The following is a 12276-nucleotide window of genomic DNA, read 5'->3' as shown; positions in this document are numbered from 1 at the left end:
CCAATTTAGCTACTCAAGTAATGTATAGATCCAAAAAATAGGGAAGTACTTAATTTCCATTTAGAGGACTTTTTTAGTTTTATATTTGTAACTTATAAATAGATTATATTTCTTTTATCAGCAAAGAAAAAGAGAAGAAAAACTTAGAAGGAATGTCGAGCGTGCCAGAATTGTTATTAATGGTGTAGTCATTTAAATTCTACCATTTGTTATCAATTTGCAATCTTTTTTTGTTTAGTGTCTGAGTTCATCCAGGCCAGCTTGCGCGCACCTTAATTACATCATCAAAGGGAGCTTTGTTATTTGCAAGGGTCGAACCAATAACCTCTCCACTAAGAAATATGGCTCTTACCAATCTGCAATCTTTTAAATTGGGAGGGACTAGCAACACCAGTTACGTCTTAAAAATAACAAAAAAGAAAATAAGATGAAACTCGCATAGGGTTTGAATATATTGACCATCACTAGTCGCAGTTCAGATTGAAGTATAAAATTAAAGTTCTTGGTTAATATGGTGAAAAAAATACTAAATATCATACTAAACGAGACACCCTAAGTAGGACCTCCACGAACACAGATCGTTCCACTGAACCATCTAAATTTGACTTCTTATGCTAGTCTTCTTGGCTGGTTTTTAATTTATTTATTTATTGGAAGCGTGTTTGATCTACAAAAGAGGTTGCACTGCTATAGACATGGCCACACACCATACCATAACCTTCTGAGAGGGACATTAATTTGAACTCCATGGAGTGCCCTGGTGGTGAGGGAAGGGGTTTTGGGCTTTTGTGGGCGTTTTTTTATTTCCTTCTTCTAAATGCAGGTTTTTATTCATAACAGAGCTCTTATCAGTTAAAACATTTTTTGGTCATCCACAGGAGTTGTGGGCTCGGGTCCTTAAATTTAGATAATTCTCTTCTATAATTTGTACGAGCAGTTAGCTAATAGCATAAGTTAGATTCTATTCTTCCATTTACCATTAAGTTGATATGCTGCAGGGGAGCGGGGATTGAGTCTTCTATTATTTGAACTCGCTCTCCACTCTCTACATTAAGAGGTATCTTCAATCCCCAGGGGTTGTGGCAGCGTTGGTTTCCACCATGAATGGTTTAATAAAGGGTGACTCAAGCAGTGTGGAGAACTAATTGAGCATATTTTCAAGGGTACTGTTAAAACTCCAGCATGCCACGAGTAGAGCTTGAATGAGGAAGACTAAAGAGAGATTGGGCAAATAAGTGTGATATGATCTGATTTTAAAAAGGATTTGAATGAGAGGTCGCAGCACTGTCTGGATGTTCTTGAGAGATCTCTAGTTATACCCTTCTTTCATTAAATAGCAATAAATAAAATTTGTCTCATAGATAATTTAACAGGATATTTTATCCATCCAATGGTTGGACCATCTAGTCCAACCAATAGTTCAGCCTTCTCATGATTCAAACTGACAGTGCAGAAGATAGCTCACATACATGAGGCGAACAAATAAACATTTTATTCATATAAGCAACCAAAGGAGTTACAAACATCCGGTGCGTCAAAGTTCCTACAAGGGATTGCCCTTCAACCTCCCTGGATGAAGGGCTTTTGTGATTCATAGAGAGACTAGATCAGCATACCCTAAAATACAAAGTAACCTCTACAGCTTCAATTAGTTCAATCCAGAAATCAAATCCTACCTATCTGTTCCTCACTTTATTCTGAACACTTAAATTACAGAAACACAGCCAGAGCTAAGGTATACCTCATGGCTTTCATGGAAGCCCTTCATATGCTTGTTTTGCAGCTGTTACTCAAGATTCAGCAATCGGAAATGCAGACCCAAGTTTGTTATTTCCAAAGCGATAGCACTTGATATTAACAGAGTAAGGACCAAGCTGAATGTTATTGTCCTCTCCACCCATGTAGAAACACAATGTATATAGTGCAATTTCAAACTCTGGGCTCACTCCTACCAAAGTGCTTGAGACAGACTTGAGAACACCATTCCACTCAAACTGAACTGTAAGAAGTTGGGTTTCTGAATCTGGCTGCAGGTTGTCACAAGGCAGATTTTAATGTGAGAGATTAGACATGAACGAATCTTTTTGGCTAACAAAACCTGAATCCTTATCCCATAAATCAAAACCCCAGATTTCTGTGTCTTTGTACAATAGAGATAACAGCATAAGAAAATTCTAGGGTTCAAACAAGAGTGGTTAGATCTCAACCACTAAATGATAAATCATTGGGTACTACATGGATTGTCAATTTTATTGCCTCTTGCATCTACAGATGAAACCCCCTCTCTTATGTTAAAGAGATATAGGCTGGAGCTGAGAACTACATTGTTTAGCTCTTCAAGATCCCTTCTCTTCCTCCTTTGCAGGCATTTTGGGCGGTCTTCTTAATAAATCATTCCCTCCTTTCAAAGTTCCATCCAGACTATTCCTCAGAGTCTGAAATCCTTTTAGTTAACTGAGACCCTGGTCCAGACGGATTCAGTATAGGAATTTTCCAACTACCAGGGGCATAATCAAAGTGGATCTTATCAAAGCCCTACAGTGCATCTTCTACAGCCCATTAAAATTTAGAAGAATCAACCATAGTTTTCATCACCCCATTGCCAAGAAAGAAGGGGCCTCCTCTACATCTAACTTTTGTCCTATAGCCCTTTGCAACCTCCCATACACGTTCGTTTCTAAAGCCTTGGCTAACATACTCAAATCACTCTTTAAGTCCCTTACTCAAATTGGTTGTTGACTCCTTTGTGGGTGACAACCTGTCTGCTCTCATTCATGGCTGAAGCATTTTTGATAGCATAATTCTTTGCATTGAAATTGTTAGAGGTTTTGACATGAGGGATCACTCCCCTGGTTTATGAAAATGGAATCCAGCATTTGACTCCTTGATATGGAACTTTACCTTCAACATTATGAACAAGATGTCTTCCCCCTCCCTCTTTCACCAAGTAGGTCTATTACTACATCTCTTTCCAATCATTTCTCTTATCCTAGTCATCAGAATTCATGTTATACGGGCTAAAAGGGAAAGGTGGTTGCTCAGTCTAGTGCACAGTCAGAATATCAAGCAATTGGGGCATGTTACTTGTGAGCTGATGTGGGTTAGACAGCCACTTGGACAACTTGGTCTCACTCATGATTCATTTGTCATTGTGGTGTGATAATCAGGCAATGATTCACAAAATAGCCGGCCAGGTGTTTCATGAGTGCACAGTACATAGTGAAGTGGACTAACATAATATAGGAGAACAATTGGCTGATTTATTTTGAAACCCTTGGAAAATGCAACAGTTGATTATATTTCTAACTAGCTAGGCATGATCAAATTATGCTTCAGCTTGCAGGGGATAGTATGTGTTATAAGCGGAAATGAAAAGCTTATCAAGAGTGAATCTTGAGAGGCTTTGGGTCTTCTTTCTTTATGCTTTTCCTTTCCTTTTTCACTTGATCTATTGGTTCTTACAACAACAACAATAAGCCTTGTCCCAACTAAATGGGGTCAGCTACATGGATTCTTGCCTTCCAATCAATTCTGTTTGAGGTCATGCTAGATACAAGGCCTAAGCTATGCATATCCTTTCTCACCACTTCTCTTAAGGTTATCTTAGGTCTACCCCTAGCTCTTCTAGTCCCTTCAATATGGATTATATCACTTCTCTATACAGGCATTTATAGGTCTCTTGTTAAACGTGGTCGTGCCATCTCAAACAACATCGCTTATAGGAGCAACTCCTAAACCAACTCTAATATGATCATTCATTATCTTATCCTTCCTAGTTTTGTCACTCATCCATTTTAGCATCCCCATTTCTGCTACACTTAGTTTATATATATGATTCTTTTTAATAACCCAACACTCTGCATCGTATATCATAGCTAGTCGAACAACGGTCTTATAAATTTTCCTTTAAGCTTTAATGGAATACGCCAATCACACAAGACACCAGATGCACCTCTGCACTTCATCCACCCTATTTTAATTCTTTGGTAAACATCATCCTCTATATACCTCTTTTATTTATGATTGAACCTAGGTACCTAAAATAATCACTCTAAGGAATCTCCTTATCGTCAAGTATCACCACCTCATCGTCTGCCCGATTATGACTAAAGTTATAAACTAGATATTCTGTCTTCGTTCTACTTAGTTTAAAGCCTCTTGATTCCAAAGTTGCTCTCCATGATTCTAGTTTGGTATTAATCTCCACTTGAGCCTTATCAATCAACACAATATCATCAGCAAAAAGCATACACTAGGGGACCTCATCTTGAATGTTTTTGGTTAATTCATCTATTACAAGTGCAAATAGAAATGGACTTAATGTTGATCCTTGATGTAACCCAACTGTAATTGAGAATTCATTACTTTGTCCCATATTGTTCTTACACTTGTCACCGAACCATCATACATATGCTTAACTATGTTTACATATTTACTTGCAACACTTCTTTTTTCTAGTATCTCTTGGTTCTTGAATTATATAAATTTATGTGTAGTTAGGAGGCTTATGCAAGTTAACATGAAGCCTCCTTTGTTGGTTAACACTCTTCTTCATTCTTTCCTCTGTTCAATGGCAACCCAGCCAAATTTTCTCCCTCTATTGGAATCTACCAAGGCAGTCCCAGCTTCCCCTACAATTTTACTTTACTCCTTGAACAGACTAGAAACTTACTATACCCCTCCTAAGTGTATGGTAAAAAAATTCCCCAGGCTTGCTTTTGCTGATGACCTTATGATCTTCTTCAATGCTGATCCAACTTTTAGCGAAACTAGTATGACCTACTTGAGATCCTTTAAGATCATGTCAGGGGCTCCAAATTAACTTTTCAAAATTACCTATTGTTCTTAACTAAGATTTCAGAAGAGATTAAAGTTCACTTGAAGGAGTTGATAGGTTTCCTCTTTGAGGCTTCTTGTAGTCAATCTCAGTTCGCCTTTTGTTCATACAAAACTGATTGCTCACCATTGCTCCCCCATTTCATGTAGGACTACTATGTCCTACTTGAGATCCTTTTAGAGCATGTTGGGGTTTCAAGTTAACTTCTAAAATCCCCTATTTTTCTTAACTTGGAATTCTGAATAGGTTAAAGTTGGTTTGAAGGTGTTAATGGATTTCTCTTTGGGGCTTCTTCTAGTTAGATATCGTGGTTTTCTGTTGGTTCTTAATAAATTGATTGGTCACCAATGCTAGTAGCAGCCTTGAACTCATTAGATCAGTTATCAGGTCTACTTAAATCTATTGGCCAGGTATTTTGGCTTGCAACAGTGTTTGACTGTTCTAGGTTTCTTCATCCTATCTCGTATGACTATTGTTCTAGTTTTCTTCATCCTACCTCCAGGGCCTCTGTGTGTTCCCAAAATGGCAGGAAAGCTGGGCTTTAGCCTCATTATAAAAGTCAATTCAGCTGGTATACTTCAGCTGATTTGGAACATTACAGCCAAAGACAGTATTTGGGTTGATTGCTTACTCCAGACTTCTCCACAATGACTCCATTAGTATAGTAACTCTTATTGGTGAAGCTTATCGGCGGGCCTGGAGAAATTTTCTGAATCTTGGATCACTAGCTCATAGGCACATTGCTGCCCCCCCCCCCTTTCTTGTTGGCTTGGTTGGAATGGCTACAAGGACGTTAACTCCCTCTTTTTCAGCTGCTCCTTCCCATAGAATTTGGAATTGCTATTCCCACTAGATGTTGACCTGAGAGAAGAAGAATATTTCCTTCATTCGGCCCTTAGTGGTTCCTAGTTCATAACCAAGGGGGCAAGCTCACTTTCGGTACTGACATCAGCCAAATACGGATGGAGCTCAACTTTGGAAGCTGAACATCTAGTGCAATCCTTTCAACAGATACAGGATTCCCGATCAGGATTTCTAAGTCTCACTCAAGATGTATCATGGTTATTAAGGAGTTGCCTAGACACTGGCGTCCAAACTCCTTGATCATCTTGGTTGCCTAGGATGCTTAGGCAGGCATCCTGTTGCCTTGCTTTCTTCCCCTTCTCCAATGCGATGGTCATTGTGTGCCTTGACAATTATGAGATGTAGTCCCCTAGAAATAAGCTAATGGTATCCCTCTATGCAATTTCTATGTTTTTCTTTCTTTGCTTGGGGATCTTTCTTCCCCTCTTCTCCAATGGCTCTCAAATTTCTCTTTCGTGGTTAATGAATGTTTAAGAAGGCATACCCAGTGCATGAGGTTCCCACCCTGCTTTGCAGACACTGTATCCAATTGGGAATTAAAACTTATGAACCAACTCCCCCCCCCCCCCCCCCAACCAAAACCCCACAAAAAAAAAAAGGGAAGATAAAAATTAAAATTTTCCAGGCAAGGAAATTAAAGGCATGCTGCTTACTATTTGGCCTCGTCTTCTTGGGAAAATGTATCCTTGATAATCAACCCTTCCCTTCGCTTCTTCAAGATAAAACTATAACAGAAAAATAAAGTCAGAAAATACTCAAAGATAATAAAGCACACAACCTTATGCACATATGACCTAACCGATGAAATGAAACCAATTTCCCCTTATTCACCATAAATTGGAAATCCAAACTTAGAAAGTTAACTAATCTTATATTTGATTTAATTTTCAGAGAACAAGCAAATACAAACACAAACAAGGATTAGACCAATCTATAAGAAGTTAATAAAATTTAATGCTCTTGGCATAAGAAATCCAAACCATAGAGATAATGTGCTCATATTTTTTGGCCGCTGAAAAAATTATTCAAAACTGCAGAAAGTAAAATGGGGAAACTAGCTGCCACTCGAAATACAACTCAAAGCATTTGGGATGTGTATAGCTCACAAATCAAATTTGTGTCACTCTTTTGGTGGACCACAATAAAAATTGCCACAATGCTGAGATCCTATCCACATATTAAGTGCTAAGACTTGATGGTCAACAAAAGAAAGACCCCCACCATTAAAACAAAAGGGAGTGTGGATAGTTCAGAAAATTGTTGCCACCGATCACCGGATGGAGAAAGATCATTAGAACACTGACTGCTTTCCCTGAACAGCCCCGGTCAGAGGTCATTACCATTTATTACAAAAAGGACCACTGATGGGAGAACAGATTTTCTGGTCCACACAATATCATTCAACGTATTCCAATCGAGCTGCAGAATCAGTACGGCAGGTTCAGTCCAGCAATTGGTAAACCAGCAAAATAAAATAGACACACCAAAAAATCATTTTTTTGTTCAATCAATATCATGTAGGAGAGCCTATAATCGGAAAAATAAATGTGATAATTCAGACGAAAGAAAGGTCGATCTTTCTTGTATACCCGCCCGAATCATTAATCTATAAAAACAATTTTAGGGTGTAAAATATTTAAAACCTTTCTTGCATGAGTTGATAGTGTGTATGGCTCCCAGAAAGCAAGTTCAAGGTCCAATTATGCGATTATTGTGTTATTGCCTGGTAAAATGTATATTTTAGAATTCACAAATAATATAGGGGGCATGCAAAGTCTGAAATTGAGATTTTTGCATTGGGAAACAGACCTGAATCCAGTTGTGGAAGCCTGAAACTTCTTGCTCCCCCTGATTTTTTATTTCCCCGACAAAAACATGTTCAAAAGCAGAAGATGATCTGGATGTACCACCACGACTGTAGAGCTCAAACCACAGATCTGTCATCATTCTCTTAAAATCATGATAATCCTGAGAAACAATGGCCTTGGATGAGAGATACTTGTGAAGATATTTAATTGGCATAGTTCTACTGATCTCTTCAATGAATGCAGCTTGCTCATGGGTCTCTTCGGAAGTGACGACTTCTTTATATCCTTCATTTGGGTTATAATTATCTAAAAGTGAACAGAAACGTGAATAAGTAGGCTTCTGGAATATCTCTTCGTTCACCCAAGTGAATAGACTTCCTTGTGCCATATCCTCCTTTTGGTAGACCTTCTTTCCTTCACCACAGTCAATCTGATAGTCCTTTCCAGGTACCAAACAGTTTGAATCAAGTTCCCAGAGTTTGTTGCAAGCTTGTGAAAGGTCCGAAAGCTCATCTTCTGAGGGTTCTATTTCAGAACCATAACTGACATCATCAGAATATTTCTGCTCACTAGGGTGCTGTTTATATCCATGCCAATGATCCATTGGAATCTGTGAACGCATGTTGAGGCATTGAGTGAGAATGAGGAAAAAATTTCACCCCAAACAAAATTATATCTTGTAGACTTCTTTTGAGTTGAGACAATTATAGAATACTTCAGAACTCTCACCATATGCATCGACATTTTGTTGATATAATATTACCAAAACACTTTCAGTATATAGCTTGAGGTTGAATGTCCAGTCTATATGGAGGATGTGTGCCCCAAATTACTTGGAACTTTTTGTTTTTATGTTATTTTTTTGGTTCACCTTTAAAATAAAATAAAAAATAAGAAAAAAGAATCTATTTATTTCTAGCATTAAGTTGGGGAGGCTCTTAAATCTGCCAACAGAATTTGCCTCAATGATGAAGGGAAATATGGATTTTCCCAAAATGACAATGAAAATCCCTGGAACCATTAGACCTCTTGAATAGATGGGAGACTCAGAGAGTATCTAAACTCGAGCAATTCCTTATTTTCTGGGAAGGGGTGAGGAGAGGAGAGCTGCAAAGGAGTGAGAGAAACCTTATGTGATTGCCTTGGTGGCTTTTTTCCAACAGTCTCCCAACCATCATTGCTCCCATCACTCTGTTCCTATAGACACCCAAGTCCAAAGTAGTCATCACTGTTAGAGATGCCTTCAACAAGTAATCATCAATCAAGAAAAATTAAGATTAATATCGACCTGTCGGCTCTCTTGATGCTGATTAATTTGATGCTTCCTACTGTCTTTATACCTCTCATCCTCACAAACAAGCTGTGGAAGAGACATGATAAAATGTTCATATCAGTTGAAATTAGTTTGTAAAAGGGAAGGAGGAAATATATATATATATATATATATATATATATAAGGGAAGGAGGAAATATATATATATATATATATATATACAAATAGAATGTGCTGACATGAAGGAATAAACTCTGTAAGCTTAAGAAATTTACTTTTATGCAGAATATAGAATTATGCTTTTGATATAAAGAAATAAAGAAAGATTGTCAAGGAAGACATTTATGAGTGGCGAGTACACTAATTATATCAACCACCATAATTAAAATGGAAGTCCTCGAAAGAAATTTCGAATTGTATTTAGGTATAATAATATTTCTGCTAAGGGAATTCGTTTTAAAATGTTACCCATTGCAACAAATGGAGCTGGACGCTGCAACTGAGAATTTTCCTTCTCAATAGAACTCTCAAAACCTAGGTCACTGCCTCTAAAGAGATTTCCACTGGAAGAATGTCTAGGAGCTGGGCTTCCTCAATAAGCAGAGAAGAAATTTTCCTTTCCCCCATAATTTCTATCTGTTGCTAGATAGTCAATCTAAATGTAGATTATTCAACAATGAGCAGCAAAGTTGTGCCTTGCATCATTTGGAAAGGGTGGTTAGGTGTTAAGTAGAAGATGATGGTTGAAATTTAATTAAATGGTTGGATAAGATATGACTGACTCTGAGCTGATACCGGAGGGCTTCAAATGCATGGTTCATAAGCTAATGTATAACACTTGTTATGAGATAGTGTATGGCTTATAGCATGTATATGAATGATGGCTCTTAATCATAGAAACTATCTTCTCTAGAGAATCATATATGAGCTGATACCGGAGGGCTTCAAATACAAGGTTCATTAGCTAATGTATAACACTTGTTATGAGGCAGAGTAATGGCTTACAGAATGTATATGGACGATGGCTCTTAATCATATAAACTATCTGCTTTAGTGCATGATACCAGTGTAAGCAGTGATGGATTGAACAAGGAAGAATCTAAGTGAAAACGCTAGCAAAAAATGTTCAAGATTGAGCTGCTGAACTAGATTTTTATTAGTATCTCATAGAGTCATCAGTTCATCTTGATACTACTACACTGTTTGATCAAATCAAAAATTTTATTGAGATTAATCCAACAGTCTTAGAGAGCCCATTTCTTACTTTCCTTTTTTCTTTTTTTTTTTTTTATTTTTATTTTTATTTTTCTCTCCGGGAGGGATGATTTATGGACACTCACAGTGCCCGGCCTTTACCATAAAATAATTGAAGCGTTTATAATGCTCAATTCAGGTAGAGAACCCATTATTAAGACACACCATTCTATTATAAGTGAAACAAAGACTAAAACAAAAGGGAACCTCTTGGGGTCGCCACGGAGGTCTCTCTTCCGTTTCTTCATTCCTCCGCTGGCTCCCTTCCTACAGAATCAATTCATCAATCAGTTAACCATTACTGAGACACATTTCATGGAGAGATCAGAAAAAACAAACCTTTCTATGCAATTGGTTCTGATTATAACCGTGTCTACCATCACGACCCTCGTCGTCCTGATCCTGCTCCCCAGACACTACCTACGCATTGTAACCACTCTAAACATCAGTAATCTCAGTCAAGATCAGAAGAGTGTAAGCAACAACAGTGAGACCAACCTGCGCCCAAGTGGATCTGGACCGTTCGTCGCGAATCTGAGAATTCGACTCCTCGTCGTTGTTGTTGTCACCGCCTAGTGCTACATCGATCAAGCCCTTGATCAAACCCTCCATGACTGTTCTTTCTTTAAGATCACCGAAAAGAGATCAGAGGATATGGAAATGAGATCGAATACGTAAAACGAAGTGGTTCAGAGATAGCGGAGGCAGGCGATCCGGTGGTTGAGAACTTGAGATTTGAGAAGGCGAAATCGAGACACACACTAAATGCGAAACCCACAGAGAGAGTGAAAACCGTTGAAACGGAAGTTGAGAAAGCGGGTAATGGCAGTTTTTGTAAATTATCTTGCCCGATAGGTCAGAGTGGGACCCAGTTCCGTTACACGCGGCTAGCCTACCTTGGTTGAGGATCTCAACCCGATCCGGAGAATCCGGAGAAGAATATCTTCTCTGTGGATATAGACATATAGTTTTTTGCAACCGAAATCCAAGGTTTGAAGCATCCCGATATGATAATAGTCAATAAGTAATTATAATGGATATAATGCATATGGTTACGTTTTTTTATTAAAATGCATTGACAGTAATTTTTTTTTTTATATAATATCATACAATATTCAATACAAGATAAATATTACTAATATTTTAAACTTTACCAAAATCCACGTAAAACCTCTTACTAGAAAAAAGAAAATATGCTCCATGTAAAAAGTTAACGGAGGATTAGGGCATGGTAATTAGATTCCACTTATCTAAAAGAAATTAATTTAAATTCGGATCGTGTGAATCAGGTCGGATCGACCTATATTTGGGAGGGTCTGGAGTCTGGACTTAACTATTTATGAAAAATATTAAAGTTAATTTTTATTATGGTTCGCACATCGCACAAAATAAATCCTAAAGTACAATAAATGTCAAAATAATGGAAATATACATGTACCTAGCTTTTTATTCAGAGTGATACAAAGTTAAGTAATCTAGTAACAAAAACTAAGAGGAGAAGAATTGAAGCTGACCCGAAGGGTTTAATGAATTGTATTGATTCACCAAGGGATTGGTATTTGTACGGTATCAAATAAATTTATCTTACATTATTATTGTATCAAATAGAAAACAGCACAAGTGTGTTTTATTATTACCATATATATCATATTTATTCTTTTTTTTTTTTTTTTTTGGTAACATATATCATATTTATTCCGTGCAAAGCGACTTTGATATTTGGTATAGTATTGGTGTGGTGTGGTTCATTTGTATCATTTTGTCTATGCCATTGTAGTACCATCTATCAAGAGATACAACCATGTCATACGATACTTATATATTGTCTGTAAAAGATAGATTTATTGAGAATCTGAGTTAGGAAAGCCACTAGAATCCTCGAAACATAATTGAAGGATCTAAGGATTTGTAGAGTGCCAAAAATTGGAAACTCAAGCGGTAAGGCCAAGGAATCCGACAACACAATTGGAAGAGCTTGGAATATACTTAAACTTATACTTGATGAAACAATCCTGAAACTGTTGAAGATCTTGTAGAACACTAAACTCCACTGGTGGGATACTACTAGTCTTGATCATTGAAATGGCTTCCCAAGAATTTGATTAAATCACAACAGAATTATAATAAGATCTAAGAGTTGAAAGCAAACCAGTTCTGGTAACCAAGATTTCTCCTTCCAAAACTAAATCAGTTGTGGTTCTCCAAGAGAAAGCCGAGAGAGGCTTGTTGTCATGATCTAT

At 37.5% G+C, this 12276-nt stretch overlaps 1 protein-coding gene across 2 annotated transcripts in view; it reads right to left on the bottom strand.

Annotated features, from left to right (window-relative positions):
- LOC149029159 (uncharacterized) overlaps window positions 1-10832 on the bottom strand; it is a 49216-nt gene extending 38384 nt beyond the window's left edge. The window contains exons 1-8 of one of the 2 annotated variants that reach the window (XM_089140753.1): window positions 10535-10832; window positions 10376-10456; window positions 10244-10303; window positions 8798-8869; window positions 8638-8706; window positions 7511-8119; window positions 6355-6426; window positions 613-2027 (exon numbers count right to left, since the gene is read on the bottom strand). In XM_089140753.1, the coding sequence (XP_088996879.1) occupies window positions 1791-2027; window positions 6355-6426; window positions 7511-8119; window positions 8638-8706; window positions 8798-8869; window positions 10244-10303; window positions 10376-10456; window positions 10535-10648 (1314 nt within the window). In that variant the 5' untranslated portion in view covers window positions 10649-10832 and the 3' untranslated portion in view covers window positions 613-1790. Of the gene's footprint in view, window positions 1-612; window positions 2028-6354; window positions 6427-7510; window positions 8120-8637; window positions 8707-8797; window positions 8870-10243; window positions 10304-10375; window positions 10457-10534 lie in introns of those variants that run through there. The other variant, XM_089140760.1, reaches the window with a different exon arrangement.
- Between the last annotated feature and the right edge of the window lie 1444 nt (window positions 10833-12276).

The sequence above is a fragment of the Hakea prostrata genome, chromosome 1 (assembly GCF_041222555.1).
Source record: "Hakea prostrata isolate BN-2017 chromosome 1, UWA_Hpros_2, whole genome shotgun sequence".
Taxonomy (NCBI): Eukaryota; Viridiplantae; Streptophyta; class Magnoliopsida; order Proteales; family Proteaceae; genus Hakea; species Hakea prostrata.
This window is presented reverse-complemented; position numbering and strand designations above follow the sequence as displayed.